This window comes from Blastomyces gilchristii, assembly GCF_000003855.2.
Source record: "Blastomyces gilchristii SLH14081 genomic scaffold supercont1.11, whole genome shotgun sequence".
Classification (NCBI taxonomy): Eukaryota; Fungi; Ascomycota; class Eurotiomycetes; order Onygenales; family Ajellomycetaceae; genus Blastomyces; species Blastomyces gilchristii.
In genome coordinates, this window is record NW_003101672.1 from 1,585,516 (window position 1) to 1,603,958 (window position 18,443).

Sequence of the window (18,443 nt, forward strand, 5' to 3'; positions counted from 1 at the left end):
CGTCACCGCCTTAAATAAGCCAATCAGATTTCGCTTTCTCTTGGTACCACAGCTCCGCCCAATCGGGGTCTAGACTCCAGCCGTTGTTGTTGCTTCAGGCATTGTATATATTATTCATTCCCTCTTCATCGCACCTCTTGGAACAGAACCGCTCCCGGCTTCGTCCCACGCACAGCGCCGGCGCCTCCATGACGGACAATGTCGGGAAACTCTTCAGGCTCGAATACAGCACACAACCCTGTTAATCATGATAGCTCCTACCCTTCCCGCAACTCCGATGATCCACCCAGAGAACAAGAGGACTGGGATTCGACACGCCCGGGGGACGAAACAGTGCTCGCGGCAGACCCTTTAGGAGAGGCATTTGATGAACCGTGAGTTCATGCGCCGCCGATTGCCTTCCTTGCTGACTATGTGGCAGGATTTCATTCAAGCGCAAGCAGAAGGGTCCAGCTCGATTTGCTCTCTCGAACTTCTTTTCCTCCACCGAAACCACCTCTCACCCACCTCCACATACCCCTTTTGCAAACAATAATGGAACATCACCAAATCACACTCCACCACCTGCGACAGCGACGACTGCCAACGGAGGACTAGATGGGAATAAGCCTGGCGGACCGTTGGACTGGTACGTCGAGGGCCCTGGCCGACGAGTAGGCTATGACAACTTAACGGCTATCGATTGGATCTTCGAGTATACGAAAGAGCGCCAGCGGATACGTCACCTTTACGCCAGTAACAAAGGTCTTTTAGGCTATGTCCGCAAAGTTTTAGATGCCAGTCATATCTGGGTTATCTTAATAATAACGGGGATAGTTGTTGGTGTCATCGCGGCATGTATAGATATCGCAAGCAATTGGCTTGGGGATATTAAAACTGGCTATTGTCGTACTGGTGCCGAAGGAGGAAGATTTTATTTGAATAAGAGCTTTTGCTGTTGGGGCTACGATGGTCCGTTCTCCCGACCGCCACCTAGCCCGTACATGTATGGCTAACCCGTCTTCAAGATTTATCCGAGTGTCAACATTGGACGCCGTGGCGTAGTGCTTTCCATGTGAGATCCAAGAGTAGTGGATATGTGGTAGAATATATTTTTTTCGTTATGTATTCTGTAAGTACATTCTTTGCCCATGACGTTGGTTTCGCTAACCAGGATGCTAGATTCTCTTTGCAACAACCGCAAGCGTGCTCGTCAGAAAGTTTGCTGTATACGCTAAGCACAGTGGTATCCCTGAAATAAAAACCGTCCTTGGTGGTTTCGTAATCAAGCGATTCATGGGCGCTTGGACATTGTTGGTCAAATCTCTCGGCCTAGTATGTACTACCCTTCCCATCCACAGGTTGGTTATAATTACTTAACGGATATCTAGTGCCTTGCTGCCGCGTCGGGCCTATGGCTTGGGAAAGAAGGTCCATTAGTCCATGTGGCTTGCTGCTGCGCAAGTTTAATCATGAAGCCCTTCCCCAGTCTTAATCGTAATGAGGGTAAGTAGTATGATCCATAGAAGGAAATTAAGATAACTAATATACAATAACAGCGAGGAAACGTGAGGTTCTCTCCGCGGCGGCCGCAGCAGGAATTTCCGTTGCGTTTGGGTCTCCGATCGGAGGTGTGTTGTTCAGTTTGGAGGTACTGCGCTACTCAATCATTTGTGTCGTACAGGGCTAATTTGTTGCTCCGTTTCCCAGCAATTATCTTATTATTTTCCAGACAAGACAATGTGGCAAAGCTTTGTCTGTGCCATGGTTGCAGCAGTGACATTGCATGCTCTCAACCCCTTTCGGACAGGCAAAATTGTGCTCTACCAAGTTACGTACAGCCGTGGATGGCACCGATTTGAACTTCTTCCGTTTGCTGTACTAGGTATATTTGGCGGATTGTATGGCGGTCTATTCATTAAACTTAACATGCAAATCGCTAGATGGCGAAAAGCGAGGGGCTACTCATACCCGATCATACAAGTGGTCCTTGTAGCACTCATCAGTGCTCTCATTAACTTCCCAAACATATTCATGCGAGCTCAGTTGTCTGAGCTTGTATATTACCTTTTCGCAGAGTGTGCGAACGTTCCTGACGATCAGTTCGGGCTTTGCAAAACGGGATCTGCATCTTTGGGCGTTATTGGCCTTCTGCTCCTGGCTGCAGTTCTCGGCTTCTTCCTTACCTCAATCACCTTCGGCTTAGATCTCCCGGCGGGCATCATTCTTCCTTCGTTGGCGATAGGCGCACTCTCTGGCAGAGCTCTTGGCATTGCATTTGAAATGTGGCAGAAAGCCCGGCCAGGCTTGTTTCTCTTCCGTAATTGCGAACCCGACATTCCATGCATTACACCTGGTACATATGCTATAGTTGGGGCAGCATCTGCCCTCGGAGGGGCAACTAGAATGACGGTGTCGATAGTGGTCATCATGTTTGAGCTTACCGGTGCTCTTACCTACGTCATACCAATTATGATTGCTGTGATGCTCTCCAAATGGTGTGGAGATACGTTTGGAAAACGGGGAATTTACGAGTCATGGATTCATTTAAATGACTATCCATTCATCGAACAAAAGGACGATGTTGTCCTTCCTGACGTTCCAGTGAGCCAGGTCATGACTAGTATCCATGACCTTTCGGTCATCACTGCTGTTGGCCACACAATCGACTCCCTCTTACATCTTCTCGAGACAACAAGCTACCGAGGCTTCCCTGTCGTCTCTGACACATCCAATCCTATCCTACTAGGCTATATATCCCGTAACGAACTTAGCTTCGCTCTTAAATCCGCCACTTCTCGAAGTTCCCGAAACCTATCTCCAGAAACCCCAGCCTTTTTCGCTCATCAACCCTTCGCCGATCCACTTGAAACCCTCGACCTTCGACCTTGGATGGATCAAACACCCATCACACTAAACAGCCGAGCCAGCTTCCTAATCGTCCTGAATATGTTCCAAAGATTAGGCCTTCGATATGTACTCTTTGTAAACAAAGGTGCTCTACAAGGGTTCCTGACGAAGAAGGACGTGTGGTATATTATCGAAGATGCGCAGAAGCGGAGGGCGCAAGGGCTTAGAGATAGTGAGATTGGAGAAGGGAATACGGAGGAGGAAAGAGGATTGCTAGGTAATGATGATGGCTATGATGACCACCATCATATAAGGACGTTTAGTCCAATTGAGACAAGACCCTCCCTATAGTGGTTTGTTTTGATGCGGAGTTTTGGGATTTTCAAGGTATCTGGGAATTTCTTTCTTTCTTTTTCTTTTATCGCATAGTACCATATACATCTGGTATTGGGTAAGGAGTAATCGTGGTTATTATGTATGAAGATAGGCAGCGATTTAGACCGTGCCCCATAGATACTTGAAACAGGAATGTCATCTGTTCAATCAACCTTTCTTACCACTTAGATGAGAAAAGGCCTATCCTTTTCTAAATATATTTACGCGAAAAAACCGTCGAACGACATACACATATGAATTTCATCTAATCATTAAGCAAAAACTTTTAAATCATGCACACGAGACTTTTTTTTTTTTTTTTTTTACCTTGCCTTACCTTCTATTACAATAAGAAAAGAGAAAAGCCCGAAAATAGGCGAGCCAGCCATCGCTCACCACAAACGACCAAAGCAAGAGGATTCACCGCAGTAAATCCCGTCCTTTAAAAGCGAGTCCCATTAACGCCCTGGATACCCTGTCCCAACTGACTTGCGACAACCGTCGCTTCTCTAACCGACCGCGCGAGCGTCCCCCTAACTCGTCCCTCTTCAAGAACCAACAAACCACCAATCGTGCATCCACCCGGGGTGCTAACCTTCTCTCTAATCAACGCCGGATGCTCACCATTCTGGACCATACCAGCGGTCCCACGCATGACCTGGGCAGCCATCATCTGCGCCTCTGCCCTCGGCAGTCCCATCGCAACAGCTCCGTCAGCCATCGCTTCCATAACCAAGGCTACAAATGCAGGGCCCGAGCCAGCGAGCGACGTGCACACATCCATCATTGATGGAGGAAGGGTGACCACCCTCCCGACGCGGGAGAATATCCAGGATATCAACACATTCCACTCCTCGGGGAGGGGTGGGGTGGAGGTGCCGATGACGGTCATAGATTCACGGACGATCGCGGCGGTATTGGGCATGGCACGAACGACACGGCACCGTTTTGATTCTGGAACCGTCGAGGTGGATGGGTATAATGTGTTCTCGATCTGGTCAACGGTTACGCCAGCAAGGATGCTGATTAGGAGTTTTCCCTCAAGCGCCTCAGTCATGCCAGGCACGCCGAGCACGTCCTGAAGCATGTATGGTTTGCAGCCGAGGATGACGACCTCAGCGTCATTGACGGCCTTGATGTTCTCGTTTTGCAGCACGGTCAATGGCATTGAGTAGCTTTCGAGGGCTTTGCGAACGCGTTTTGCGGATTCCGGCCGACGCACGCAGGCGATGAAGTTATTTGGGATCTTCTGCTCCGGGACCAGTTCTGATGGTGTGGTGGTTCCGGACTCTGAGGGGTATGCGGAGTGGCTCCTTGCCTCAGAGAGGGAGGCAAGTATGCCCGATAAGATGGCTATTCCCATAGTCCCTGGAGGAATTGATAGATCTTTGTTAGTGATGTATGCTTCTCCAGCAAATTGTGCGGGGCTCCCTCGTACCGCAGCCGAGGACTGTTAGAGTCACGTCGGACTTCTTCTGGGTCATGTTGACGGCATCGATATTCCTCTGAGCAACAGCCATGGTGGGCAGTATGCAACGGTTAGTTACGATTGAATTGGAAAGGATATTTCACAACGAAGAAATAAATAAACCTTATAGAGGTTGTATGTCGCAATAGTGGGGGATGGAGGAGGTCGGGCTAAGTCGTAAATACAGCGGATCCTCCTCCTCCTTAGGGCCATAGCCGAGTTCGGAAAGTTTTGGTGGAGCTGGAGCTTTTTTTTTTCTGCCGCTTCAAGGAGCAAAAATATTATATTTATTAAATCAATACGGAAGTTTACACCGCCTTAGAGCTACATACTGCATAGAATAGATCAATCTTCCATGAACCACGTCTAATAGACCAGACCATGGCCGTTTAATTTTTTATTGCATTATGAGACTCTTATTACTACTCTATAATTCCTATCATCGCCCGCATCCAATATGGCTGACCCCTTCGAGGTGCGCATGCGCTTCACGACACAGCTCCAGCATCTAAGCGCCTCCGTCACATCCTCACAGAAAGCGGCTCACTATGCTCTCAAATACCGGGATATGGATGAGGACCTCCACTCCTGCATCCTAGAACAGCTAGAAATGGTAGCTATGCATACTGCCCGCTGCAGCATAAATTGAAAATTGAATTATGGACAAATTTCCTGATATCAACCGCTTTTTTTGGCTTTTTCTAGAATAGTATGAACAATCGCGCCAACATCATGTACTTCATCGAACACCTCTGCGACATGGCCACGAAGGAAAACCATCTTGAATTCGTCCACATGATGCAGCGAGATATCCTCCGAGTTGTTGACGCCGTCGCGCCTCCCGACGGCTCCGGCGCGGCAAACGTCAAACATGTTCGCCGCGTGCTCAACGGATTGCAGGCAAAATCATTCCTCTCCGCAGACACTGTCCGTGAAATCGATGCATTTCTAAAAGAAAGAGAAACTCACCCGGCACATCTTCTTGATCTTGAGCTTATAGAGCCCGGCCAGACGGCATCTGAAGGGGCTGATTCAGGAAAGGGCCCAGGCTCTGCGATGAGGCCGAGCGGCATGAAGGTGGACAAGCGACAGATCGAGCAGCGCATTGAGGAGGATAGAGAGCGGAACAAAAGGCTACGCGAGTCCATGTGGGCTGTTCCGGGGAACGATGCAGACGAGCTTGACAAAATGTGGGATGAAGTTAGTGATCTTGGGGAAGACGATTACTTGGCAGCTGAGGAGGAGGCGATGGAGAGGAAACGGATTGCAGAGGAGTATTACGATGCTTGATTCTATATTCTTTTTGATGGGTTGAGTTATTGGGATTTAATTACGGCATGGCGTTCTGGTTAGGGCTCTGGGCGTTGCTTTTTTATGCTTGATTGTCATTATCAAACGACACATGCAGGGTATTTATTTGGAGGGGCACATACAGAATAGAGCTCGCTCCGGTTGACACTACGATCACTATTTATTACCCGTATGTCACATCAAAGCTTGCTTAGCTATGAACCTAGTGTCTTCTCGCTATTATCCATAGGAGATTTACTTCGATAAATACCAAATTTACTACTATGATTACTCGATGTCCACGGCCACCGCAATACGCAGTAAATAGACCTGAGAAGAGATTAGGGCTAAACGCCCGGAGCAACATAATTCCGGCATACAGATTTCTGTCTAGGAAAGGAAAGGTCTGACCCATCCCACGAAGCTTGTGCCAGAACCAACCATTGATACAATTATTTGGACGGGGATTTTTCTTCTTCCCTTTTTCCTTATGTTGTCTCATATCGTCACAGCTGCCCGAGGCTTATTCGCGAGACCGGACCCTGGGGTCGAACAAGACACTCCACCCACCGTAGACCACACATCCGATCCAATTCCTGCGCATTCTTCACCCCAGATGGTGTCAGCTACTCGACGGGGTGTATTCCCTACTCCTGCTGCGGAGGAGTCGGCGGCAGCAGTGGCGGACTCATCACCAGCTACGAGGGGGAAGCGAAAGATTGCTACTTCGAATCATGGGGCGGAAAGCCAAGCACCTAAACGCAGGAAGCAGAGAGGTCCTAGCAACATGGGCTCACACGCTACAAAACCCGCCGAGACAGAAAAGGGCGTTTTAAAAAAGTTGCCCTTCCGCACTACCGGTTCAAGCGACATTGTCGGGTCCGATATACAACCTGAAGAGGACACATTAAATGTTTCAATTAGTGCGCCTAATGTGGCTGACGAAGCAGCACCCAATTCCACTGCCAAGGCCACACATGTTCGCTTTGGGAGCGAGGAGCCCGCGCCGGTGCTCAATGGAGAGAATGAGCAATCTACGGAGGGAAAGAAGCCCAAGGAGTCTCACGATATGGAGGAGGACAGTGATGATGATGACGAAGCTCCTGAAACAATAGACAACGCTGCCCAGCTACGGAAGCTAAAAGAGAATGCCCGAAAAGAAGCGAAGACTAAGCAGAGGTTCGAATTGAAGATTCCGGTCTTGTTTCTAAAGGATGTAAGAGCCCTCCGCTAACAATAACCTACCAGGACCGATGCACTAAATAAAGAAAAACGAAGAGAGCGGGATCAACGCCTAAAAGCCCAAGCAGTCTCAAAACCCGCTCCTTCGAGTAAAGAACATACCCCGTCCATTCCACAAGATCTCCGCGCAAGCAAAGATGAAATTCTCTCCGAGAGCTCCGTGACGATACAAGGATCTATATCAAAACCCATCCGATCACTTCCCATGCTACTCCCAGATGAGATCTTGAACGCGGAACCTACATCAAACCATAGTAGAATCCCCACCCCACCATATGAGATGGATTCATCGTCCCTAGCCGACAAGATGTCGATATCGAAGTCGAAGAAACTTAAGTTTCTGGATAAGCTTGAGAAGCGGCCGAAGGACGTTAGGATTGGGGGAACGTCGATTCGTGTTCTGGAAAACTCGGGTAGTGGTGGTTTGCGTGGGGTCAGTTTACCGCCCAAGTCATCCAAGAGGAGCCGCCGGGCGCGTGAAAATCTGTTGACTGGAAGCCGCAGGTTGCCTGGCGGTGGTAGTTTAAGGAGGACGACGGGCGGAGCTTCGGGGTTTGTTCGAAAGTGATACTCCTATATTTTATGAGGTAGAGTGTTATCATAGAGCGTAAAGAGAACAGCAGCGTTTGTATTATGGATTTGTTTCTGGCGTGATGGTTCCATCGAGCGGAGATATTTTGATACCCATATGGGTTATTTTTGTTTGGCTAAGCTTATTGAAGAGCGATTGTATTAATCTATTTACATACGCGCCTCCACATCCACGGATCCAATCATTCCCATCCTCGTTATTGTTGTGCTTGATGTCCACTGGATTTACAAGCCGCGGCCACAGTCGCATCTTCAGAGAACTGATATATGTATCATCTCCCGGACCTGTACGGAGGGCACCTTATTGCGAGGTCAAATTAAGGTTTGTTTCACGTGTCAAGCCAAGCTTGAAAGCTTGGCTTTTGGGTGCTTATTAAGGAATTTCACCAGAGCAGAGGCTGCAGAACAGAGCAGAGCTGCTACCACTTTGATAGACCTTCAATTCTCTCCTCTCTCGGGCCATGTCTGAGCTATTGTGTGATTACAATTGGGACTAGAATCCATCTCTCTATCAGTCATGGGGTCGATAAGCAGAGAAACCTCTTTCCTGCTTGAGCGCCAGGGTTCAAGCTATCCATCTACGTCACAGGATGAGCCGCGCCCTCGTCGGATGGTTACCTTCGATCCCATCGCTCAAAGCAGGAGCAGTACATCAAATGATACAGCCACCTCAAGGGACTTCTTGAAGCCTCCCCATACACGCAACTCCCCAATGCAGAATAGCTCTGGCGGCAGTGGCGCTCCTGTCCTAGCTGCGCCCAACAGCAAGGTCCGTCGTCGGCACAGCCAGGGAGCTATCTACAACCCGGTAGCCACGGCTCCCCCTCCAGGCCATCCTAAAATTGGCCCTCAACGAACAACTAAAAATACTCAGAAGCTTAAATTGCTTCCCAATCCCGTTACCGGTGGAGAAGACCAATTCTCAGAAGAAGAGATCCCGAGAGAAGTGTATTCGCAGATCACCCGGATTAAAGAGCCAACTGCCAGAAAACATGCAGCAAGGCTAGGTAAAGCGGATCGGGACCGCGTCCCGCGCGTGACGGCATATTGCACTGCGAGTTCGTATACAATCGACGGCGTCGTACGGTTTCTTAAATCCCGTGCTGAAACGAGAGGCACTAATCCAAAGCTTTTCGATGAATGTGTTTATTCGCCGTATAACTATGACTATGAGCAGAAGAAAAAACGCTCCACTTTGCTTAAGGAAGATGAACAGGAAATACCAGCAGTCTCAGAAATTCCCAGTCAGGGACATGAGCCGCGGCGGTTTTCTGATAGTGAAATCGAGGTCGAAAGCCAGAGGATTCAGCAGCAAGAGGGGCTTATCGACTTACACGAAAACCACCACGGGCCACCAACAGACTCTTCTACCGATATATCTACCTCCCACGCTCTAGGACCTATATCCTCCGCTGACGACGCGAACGGGTCCGATTTCGATACATCAATCCATACTCCAGAAGTATTTCTTTTCGACTACGGCACTATAGTAATATGGGGCATGACACCTGCCCAAGAAACCCGCTTCCTCCGCGAGGTATCCAGATTTGCGACTGCAGTCCTCAGTAGCGAAGACACGCAGATCGAAAACTTCAATTTCTACTACACTCGCGACTACCAAGCTCGCATCTACAACGACTTCATCTCCCTACAAGATCCGCACAATTATATGACTAAGCTCGCCATCTCCCACGCCCTCTCCCAGTCCGTCAAGACGTCGCTCTTCGAGGACCTGGTTTCGGAAACCATCGCGAAGACCTCACCGCTGCCCGCACAGATTGCAGAGACGGGTAGCGTGAACCTCACGCGTAGACAGATTAATATGCAAATTGGCGAATTGTTTATTCTACGGATTAATATACATCTGCAAGGGTCTGTTTTGGACAGCCCTGAACTTATGTGGGCGGAGCCACAGTTAGAACCCGTCTATCAGGCCGTACGTAGCTATCTGGAGATGGACCAGCGGGTGGGATTGCTAACAGAGAGGCTGGATGTGATTGCGGATCTGCTTGCGATTTTGAAGGATCAGTTGAGTCATCGGCATGGGGAGTATCTGGAGTGGATTGGTAAGTGCAAAATCATCCCCATCCATGTTGGTTTTACCTGATGAATACATTTCACCCGTCATGTTCTTTATTTTATTTTATTTTTTGATACTCAAGACTCGAAACCAACTGACATTTGTACAAAATTTAGTAATCATCCTCATCGCCGCTGAAATTGTCGTTGCGGGCATAAACATCGTAGTTGACCTGTATGCAGGAGTCGATTAGAACAACCACACACCATGGAGAGCGAGCGGTAAATAAACCATCCCATCCCACGACGCCTCTTAAACATCAACAATCATGATATACTTCGGCTACCCTAACCTTCCGCCCTCAAAGCCTTGTATATTTACGTGTGTCTACATTTCAAGATCCTATTTCATACGACCGTCTGTCCACGCTGTATATCTGTATTATGTATACTGTACATATCTTCACATTATTCCTAGATATCCATATCTCTCCGGTACAACGAGTTACGCAGCCTTATCTTCATTTCAATTCCAAGTTCGAATTTCCTTCTCTATTTTACTCCCTCTCACATGCACGCTACTTAGTTCTCTCACCCAGCCTCATCAAGATCATTATGGTTGTATTTTACCGCTCTATAGGGAATGTATTATTATCTTGCCCTTCTTTTCTATTGACTTGTCCATTTGAGGTAGTATGAACACTCGTAGTTCATTTGATTAGATACGCAACTAAATAATAGAGAATAAACGATCAGATGGACACCAGACGGGGCTACGTACGTAAAACCGATTCATGAGTAAGGATTATCGTTGGCTTCTTTTCTCTCTTTGGCCCCCCATCCCTCCACCTCTCCCAAGCTTTCATCCAGGAATGATACGGATGGGCAAAAGAAGAAGTTTGAATATACGAACCCAACCCATTCCAGGTGCGGAAAAGCGAAGGTCTCTATGGAACGAAATACCAACAAGACAACAAACGAGCTTTATATATATATATTTCATGTTTCATTTCAGTTTTTCATTTCATCCCATCCCATTCTCATTCCATATCCCCGTTCTAAAATTTAGGGGTTTCAAGATATGACAAGCGCAGCAAGCATTCGCAAAAGGCGAGAAGAAAGAGAGAAAATACAAGGAACTACGACAGCGAACACTCAGCGCTGAAGCAAAATTTCCACGCTCATACCATGTGGGATACGCATATTCTAACCGGACAGGGCAGAAATGAGCTATCACACATCGAGGAATCTCGCGGATGGCTGAGAGAGATAGTAACAATGCGGGTGGTATGCCACAAGTGCATGCGGCTAGTTTGCGAGGAACAAAAATAGGATGACGGCAAAACAAAGGGGGGAAAGATTAAGCACCGAACCGCCTGCATAGGAGGGTTGAGAAGAAGGGGAAATTACAAAAAGTATTTGACAGTAGATTTGAACAGAAATGAAGGAGAAAATACCGACCCAGTGTGCGCCTAGGAGAGAAGGAAAAAATGAAAGAGTGAGAGCCAAGAGAAAGGGAATGAGGGCAGAAGAGCCAATCCTAAAGTGTGGAGGGAAAGAAACCTCACACAAAGGTTGCTTCCTGGTGAAAGAACAGCAATTTCGGATTTTTTAAAGGAAAAGGCTAGGCAGGGAGGGAATTAGATGGCTAAACAAATACGGGAGGCAAAATGGAGGGAATAAGGAATATATTTGGGGGATTAAACTGGAAACATAGCATATTACCGGTGACGAATGTGCCGTGTGGGAATAATACATGGCCCCGTCTAAAGGACGAAAAGTGCTGGAAGATAAACGACGAGACGGACAGGGGGGATGCGAGGCCGGGGAGACGGTTGAATGACAGGTTGTATATCATAGACCCCTTTGGAGGCCAGGAATCAACGCCCATCAAAATAAAAGAAAGCGGACAAAGTAAATGGTGGCTTCGTTCCTCCCTCTGTTTTCATCCCCTTCTTTAGTTACGTATTATATTATTGCAAGCCATCCCTACTCTCGCGCCGGTCTCCGTACTGCCTTTTCGTCGCTGGGTCTAACGATTCCCAATGCTCCGCAAGTGCACGATCGACATCAGCAGGCGTAATATTCGTCTCGGGACCGTACGCGTCAACCAGGTCATGGATGACCTTGTCCCGTGTACGGTTGGTGAAGTCCTCAAAGGCAGATATATATCGCTGATTGGCGTGTTGAGGCTCCTGGATTACGGCTGCCGTAGGGCCTTGGGCTTGGACAAAATTGTTGCCGCTGCCGCAATGGTGTCGGTGGTGGTGGCTATTGTTGTGATTGGTGGGAGATTGGGCGAGAGGGGGCTGGCGGTTATAATGATGGTCTATTGCTGAAGAGGAAGATATGGGAACGGGTGGTGGGTTATAGTGTTTTATACGGCTGTCGAGGTCGTGGGTGGTAGGTGGGGAACGGCGTCTAGTAGCTGGCAGGAGAGGTGGGAGTGTGGTGGAGGTGTTCATGTTCAGGTTCATGAGGTCGATGTCTTTGTCTGGCGTGTCGAGGTTGGCAGTGAAGTCGTCGGCGCGGCGGCTACGTTTCACTCGAAGAGGGCGTTCCTGGGGCTATATATAGGAAGAAGGATAATAGAGAGATAATGTTAGCAAAAAAGGTCCCAGCAGAACAAAGCGCAATGCAACGAACGAGCCAGAGCGGGGAGCTTCGGAGGCAGCGTACAGTTGGCGGATGCCCCTCGGAGCTCCCTTCAGTGCCATCATCCATGTAATCAATTCCGTAAGACGCACGCTTGACACCCACGGAAGAAGAGCCTTCCCCCGCTCCTCCCGCTCCTCGTCCGCGATTCGCATGCGCCGCGGGCGTGTAATGAGGATCCATCTCCTTCAACAACGCCACAGTACGCGCGCGCAACTCCGTACTAATCCCCTGTTCCTCAGCCATGCCCGTCAACACCGCCAGGCGCTCGAGAAGCATACAGGACTCTAGTCGCATTTTCTGTATGTAGCGGTGACCCTGAGCGTTGCGGATTCGCATTGCGTCGTTGGCGGCTTCGACTTCGTTCAGGCGTTTTTTCAGCTCGATACATTTGCGTTTGTAGGCCGCTTCTATGCTAGGTGGATTTGGCGGGGCGGGGGCATTATTATGGGTGTGGTTGTTGTGGTGGGTAGAGCCCTTTGGAGGGCCCTCGTGGCTATCCATGGCAGGTGTCGTTCGTCTCTTGCACTTTGCAGAGAGATAGACAAGATTTTAGTTAGATAATGCCTCATGCAGTCAAATAATCGAAACTTTAGATTTACCTGGGCTCCTCAGCGTGCCTCTCACCCGCCTTGGCTGCTCGTGGAATTCTGTTTTCGTGCCCGTGCCAGAGTGCAAGGAACAGGGCGCCAGTTGCCGTAAGACGGGTGTAGATTTGTGGCAGGTCAACGTTCCGGATGGATGTCCACGGGAATTGAAGGGGCATACACAAGCACGAGTTGGCAAAATAACGCAAACTGGATGCCGATAAAGGGTGTGGAAACGGGTTTGAATTGAAGTCTGGCTTTGAGAGTCGTTACTCAGGCGCCGCTTGGTTCGCTTATGGCGTGTTCTCGAGATTCTAAGCGTTCTGCCGCGAGGATTGCACTACCAAGCTAGTTAGCGTATCGGCTGTATTAATATTACTCCGAAGGCGGTGATAGACGTGGCTGGCAGATACGAAACAAGAAAAGATGCTACCTATATATATATATAATCCCTCTCAACCAAGAGAGAGCATTACAATATCGGGGGGTTTTTCTTATTTAGTTTCATACGCAAAAACCCAATATATACTTCTCCAAGTAGAAACAACAAGTGTCAAGACGTAATCACCGCTTAGGAAACCACACCAACCCAATCATCAGTAAATATGAGAAACAGAAAAAAAAAAGGAAATCAACATATGCAAATCGTTAAGACTCAGCATAACCATACATGAACCGTGACGGGAACAAAAGAAACAAGACCAGAAATAAGATACTGTTTACAAACGCGGCTCACTGATGCAAGATGACAAGATAAAGAGTGCATCAGAAAGCCAAAAATTAGACGCCAAGAAGTATAGAAATACGACGAAAAACCCGACTAGCTCGCTGCTCAAGCGATTTGTGCTAAATAGGATATCTTGATCGCACGCTTCCAGGTATATAGATATGACTTAAGCAAAATGGAAAGGGAAAGGAAAAGAAGGAAAAAGGGCAATGACAAGGCCTTGATGATAGGCAGAGATAATGAAAACGAGAGAAAAAATGGTAGAATGTCGTCAATCATAACTAGTATGTAAATCGGTCCCAAAATGACCTTTCTCTATCTAGCGTCGTAAAAGATATGATCAAAGTTTGTCGGAAATCGTTCATTTTTCGTGTTTCAATGAAATTTCACGATTCAGGCTTCTTTTTTTCTCGGTGTTTTCGTCGTCTTGGTTGGTAATTTTATAGGACTCCGGGAATCCCGATAGCGTCGTTGGTTGGGATTTCTGATCTGAGGGTCACCACGACCGCGGGCGGGTGGGTTTAGGGGGGAAATATTCGTGTAGGAACCAAGGAAATGACATCACAGTCCACAGACACCCTTGGAAAATTTTAACCCGTGTTCGAGAGGTCGAGGGGGCTAAAGCGAAACACTGTCCCTTCATTTTTGTCATGTGCGGTTGCTTTCGTTTTACCTTGTTGAACTACAGCAACAATAATAATAATAATGGACATAGAAATTCTCTTCAAAACAACATCAAGAACGGAATTGCTGTTTCATTTCAGGACCAGTAACAAGTTCTTCACCAGGAGGTTCCTATTTACTGGTTTAGCGATGTATCCGTCCATCCCCTTTGACAAATATGATTCCGCATCACCCTTTAGGGCATTCGCTGTCATCGCGATGATAGGGACATCAAGTTTCAACGTGTTCCGTATCTCCATGGTGGTTTTCACGCCATCAAGGACGGGCATGTTGATATCCATCAAAACGGCGTGGTAGGAAAACGGTTTCGCCCGCAGCAGTTTTAACGCTTGGGCACCATCATAAGCAGCGTCGATTCTCTCAAAGCCCAAGTTGTTCAATAACTTCAGCATAACGGCTTGGCTTATCCTGTTGTCCTCGACCAACATAAGTTGCTTACCGGAAGCAATGGTTCTGAGCTCCTCAATCGGCTCCACCGTGGCCGGAGAGCATTCTTCCGAATCACTCGAACTGGACGCCATGCTCACTTTCCCTAATCGCACGTAAAACCAAAAGATGGAACCCCGTCCGCTTTTGTTGGGATGATATCCGATTGAGCCTCCCATAAGGTCAACTAGATTTCTGCAGATCGCTAGTCCGAGGCCGGTTCCTTGGTAATGCTCGCCGGTTTCGCTGAGAGACTGAGCAAAAGGGTCGAAAAGATGTTTCGCAGTGGCAGAAAGCACCCCAATTCCCGTATCGATAACTTCAGTATAAATATGGAGGGCTGATCCCTTGTCATCCTTTAGGACAGCCGTGACGTGGATCGACCCGGATTCGGTAAACTTGGCCGCGTTCACAAGTAAGTTCTGGAGTATCTGTTGATACCGCGTAGGGTCACCTTTGCAGAATTCTGGTATATCCTCGGCTATTTCGGACGTCAGCGTCACCCCAGGCTTTAACAAGTTCCTGCACTGTTGGAGCGAAACATTTTGGATTTCTCGTACGTTCAACAGGTCTGAATTGAGGGAGAATGTTCCAGAGGAGAGCTTGGAATAGTCAAGAACATCGTTGATGACACGCAGGAGGATGGATCCTGAACGCTCTACTATCTCAGCAAATTCGCATTGCTTAGTAGTCAACCCAGTGTCTTTAAGCAAGGTCAGGGCAGAGAGCATTCCGTGCATCGGGGTGCGGATTTCGTGGCTCATATGAGCCAAAAACTCGGACTTGAGCTTGGCGGATTCTTCGTAGGCGGCGATCAAGCGGTCCTCCGTTTCCTTCCTATCTGTTATATCGCGCGTGATTTTACTGAAGCCGATCAAGACGTTGAAGCGGTAGACGGGGCTGATGACAACGTTGGCAAAGAATTTGGAGCCGTCTTTGCGAACACGCCAACCCTCATCCTCTAGCTTGCCATCCAATATGCATTTGGCAAGCTCTTTGCGTGGCTTGTCTTTCATACGGTCCTCCGCAGAGTAAAATACTGAAAAATGCTGCCCGATAATTTCCTCTGTAGTGTAACCCTTGAGGGCCGAAGCTCCTCCATTCCAGGTAGCCACAATCCCTTCAGGTGTCAACATGAAGATCGCAACATGCTTAACGCTGTCGATCAGCTGCTTGTAGACATCTGGCGAGTCGAGAGACGGGTTGACGCCATCGCCCGCGCTGTGTAGCTTTGTAATATCGCAGCTCTCCAGCGTAACATAGATGAGGGAGTCGTTTTCAAAGACAGGTGAGATTCGCAAATTGCAGTAGTAAGCGTGCGAGTCCACTTCAATGCTATCAATTTTGCAGGCGCTCTTGAGCAAGATCGCCTTGTCGATTCCTCTTCGAAGTTCATCGGTGCTGGTCACGGGGATTTTGGAGGGGTGGAGGTCATACACGCTGGCGCCGATGCACTCATCGCGGGGGAGCCCACAAAAGTCAAGTTGGCTGCGAGATATCTCGACGATATTGAAGGAAGGGTCCAAAACAATAGTCGGAACTGGCGATAAGGAGATAATTCTGTCCATTATACTTGGACAAGAGGGCGGGCACTGGGGAACGACATCGGATGATGCAACCGATACAACCTTTGAGCGGATTGCAAGGGCGGATTTGAGCTCAAGAGTAGGTGGGTTATCGGACTTCATGTCCAATTATAGCGGATACGTACTATTCATTCTTGGTCAAAGTGAGGCGCCAATGAAGGGAAAAATAAGGAAATCAATGGAAAGGGACAACAGCAGCAGGTAGCTAGAGATATAGAGTAAGTAAAGTGGCGACGATTAAGAAACAAATCCCACCCGCTCGCTCTCTCCGTATGAGCTTCGGGGCTTGTATTCCTTCGTCTTGGTGAAGAGTGAATCGACCCACGGCTTATTCATTCCTCAGTGCTCACTGCCTAACGTTCCAGACCAGGTGGATTTTCTTGGGCCAGTAGTACGTTACTGTGTCGCCCATCAGCCAGCCCAGGCTTGTTGTTCATTTAATTTCCCTGTAGCTTCAGAGCCCCTCGCCACCCACAGTGCCCATGGCCGAAGCGTTGGAATTGCTTGCGAGTCTCGGCTTCACTACTCGAGCAGGCCGGCAAATCCACGCCAACCTCGTGGATGGTCAAATGTTTGATATTATAGAGGGGTTGCTTGCTAGCAGCTTAACGTCAAACGTCGTTGGATGCAGGTTCTTAGTTAACTAGAGGTTTGATCTCGTCGTCTAGAAGCGGCTCGGGCCCGGCGGCTGCTTAGCTCAGCAGCTACACACCCCTTCTGCACTGACCATCTTTGACCTGTGTATATATAACTGCTTAACTTCTACTAGTTATGTTATCTTACGTAGCTGACAGCCCCCGAGGTATGTTCCATACCCCCAGAAGGACCTCGCTGCCCGTGCAGAATAGGTTATTATTACTACTGTCGCGATTTACCTTCAGTCGATGAGCCAAGATCCGGATGTCCAAAACGCTGGAGCGCAGATTCCCGGAGGACATACATTACTGTCCAGCTCATCCTCACGTCTCCACCCAGCTTCTCACATGGCATTCCCGACAAAAAAACGGGTAAAACAAATAAAAAAGAGTAGCTTAGGACAAGGAAATCTCGGTTCAAAAACGTCCCGAGCTCTTTTCGTGTACCAGGTGGGCGGCTCTACCAACGGGGGTTAAAAGCCTGACTCTCAGATTTTCTCCAGGCGGCGAAAATTCCGCCTCCCGCAGTCCCGGCCGCTCCAAGCCCCCCAAATCAAACTATTACTATTTCCCGACCTCGGTCCTTTTCGGGAGCTTTATTGTTGCCCGAAGCCAGCAACTCTTGTTACGGTGGGTCAGTCATGCGATTCCTTTTCAAATTCGCATTTCGATGTCCGATCCACGCCAAGAACCTGTCATTTTGCAGACGCAGCGTAACGATACCACGGATGCATCCATGCTGAAATACTTCGAAGGCGGTTCAAAACAAAGCCCGTGATAAAGGATTATCTTGGAAGTGCTAGTAATCTCTGGCACATTTTGTCCTTACCGCCTATCGAGCGGTTAGTGTCCAATATATTTGGCCCTTGTCGTGAAGAGAACCCACCCTCCCCGAGCTTCATATATGGATCAGGCAGCTAGATAGGATCAAAACAAGCTTGGGATAAGCCAGTATAAGCATCAACAAGAAACGGCAAAACTAGGGAAGACACGAAGGAGGAAGGCGAAATTACGGGGAGATAAAAAGAGGAGGAACTGGCCCAGCAACATGACTAGTACCACTCTTCTTTCCGCAATCCGTCCTATTCAGGCTCCTCTTAAGTTTTTTTTTAAAAAAAAGGTTTTCCTGACCACCTAATTCTAACCTACTTAAGTTCCCTCCCCATTGCAGCCAAAAATTTCTGCAATCGATGAATGGTTTTCCACCCCACTCCTTTAGCCACGAGAGTCTCGCTACTTGGATTACCCGAGCTCGTGGCCTTGTACTACAAATATGTAGTAATAACGGCTTAGATAGTGGCTTATCTCCCAAGACCCGATTCTCGTCTC

The 18,443-nt window shown here is 48.3% G+C and overlaps 7 protein-coding genes across 7 annotated transcripts; 5 read left to right on the forward strand and 2 right to left on the reverse strand.

The window, feature by feature from the left end:
- Nucleotides 1-69: 69 nt before the first annotated feature.
- On the forward strand, nucleotides 70-3,529 carry BDBG_05668 (chloride channel 3). The gene is made up of 7 exons (XM_031722261.1): nucleotides 70-374; nucleotides 422-951; nucleotides 1,008-1,111; nucleotides 1,162-1,314; nucleotides 1,371-1,485; nucleotides 1,539-1,630; nucleotides 1,690-3,529. The coding sequence occupies exons 1-7, from the start codon at nucleotides 199-201 to the stop codon at nucleotides 3,178-3,180; spliced, it is 2,661 nt and encodes an 886-aa protein (XP_031579101.1). The 5' UTR covers nucleotides 70-198; the 3' UTR covers nucleotides 3,181-3,529.
- On the reverse strand, nucleotides 3,220-4,913 carry BDBG_05669 (pyrroline-5-carboxylate reductase). The gene is made up of 2 exons (XM_002624115.2): nucleotides 4,643-4,913; nucleotides 3,220-4,572 (listed from the first exon to the last, which is right to left on the reverse strand). The coding sequence occupies exons 1-2, from the start codon at nucleotides 4,722-4,724 to the stop codon at nucleotides 3,647-3,649; spliced, it is 1,008 nt and encodes a 335-aa protein (XP_002624161.1). The 5' UTR covers nucleotides 4,725-4,913; the 3' UTR covers nucleotides 3,220-3,646.
- Nucleotides 4,209-6,365, forward strand: BDBG_05670 (CTD kinase subunit gamma). The gene is made up of 2 exons (XM_002624116.2): nucleotides 4,209-5,285; nucleotides 5,378-6,365. Exons 1-2 carry the CDS (start codon nucleotides 5,130-5,132, stop codon nucleotides 5,960-5,962), a joined length of 741 nt encoding a protein of 246 aa, XP_002624162.1. The 5' UTR covers nucleotides 4,209-5,129; the 3' UTR covers nucleotides 5,963-6,365.
- A 16-nt stretch (nucleotides 6,366-6,381) lies between these two features.
- On the forward strand, nucleotides 6,382-8,136 carry BDBG_05671 (uncharacterized protein). Its single transcript, XM_002624117.2, has 2 exons — nucleotides 6,382-7,141; nucleotides 7,211-8,136. The coding sequence occupies exons 1-2, from the start codon at nucleotides 6,453-6,455 to the stop codon at nucleotides 7,770-7,772; spliced, it is 1,251 nt and encodes a 416-aa protein (XP_002624163.1). The 5' UTR covers nucleotides 6,382-6,452; the 3' UTR covers nucleotides 7,773-8,136.
- Nucleotides 8,137-8,149: 13 nt separating this feature from the next.
- BDBG_05672 (YagE family protein) lies at nucleotides 8,150-10,777 on the forward strand. Its single transcript, XM_002624118.2, has 2 exons — nucleotides 8,150-9,861; nucleotides 9,992-10,777. The coding sequence occupies exons 1-2, from the start codon at nucleotides 8,313-8,315 to the stop codon at nucleotides 10,066-10,068; spliced, it is 1,626 nt and encodes a 541-aa protein (XP_002624164.1). The 5' UTR covers nucleotides 8,150-8,312; the 3' UTR covers nucleotides 10,069-10,777.
- Nucleotides 10,778-11,787: 1,010 nt separating this feature from the next.
- BDBG_17294 (uncharacterized protein) lies at nucleotides 11,788-16,581 on the reverse strand (the record flags this gene model as incomplete). The annotated part of the gene is made up of 5 exons (XM_031725049.1): nucleotides 11,788-12,381; nucleotides 12,494-12,997; nucleotides 13,097-13,396; nucleotides 13,727-13,771; nucleotides 14,569-16,581. 5 exons carry the CDS (start codon nucleotides 16,579-16,581, stop codon nucleotides 11,788-11,790), a joined length of 3,456 nt encoding a protein of 1,151 aa, XP_031579102.1.
- A 380-nt stretch (nucleotides 16,582-16,961) lies between these two features.
- BDBG_05675 (uncharacterized protein) lies at nucleotides 16,962-17,892 on the forward strand (the record flags this gene model as incomplete). Its single annotated transcript, XM_031722262.1, has 4 exons — nucleotides 16,962-17,110; nucleotides 17,274-17,281; nucleotides 17,361-17,486; nucleotides 17,618-17,892. 4 exons carry the CDS (start codon nucleotides 16,962-16,964, stop codon nucleotides 17,890-17,892), a joined length of 558 nt encoding a protein of 185 aa, XP_031579103.1.
- Between the last annotated feature and the right edge of the window lie 551 nt (nucleotides 17,893-18,443).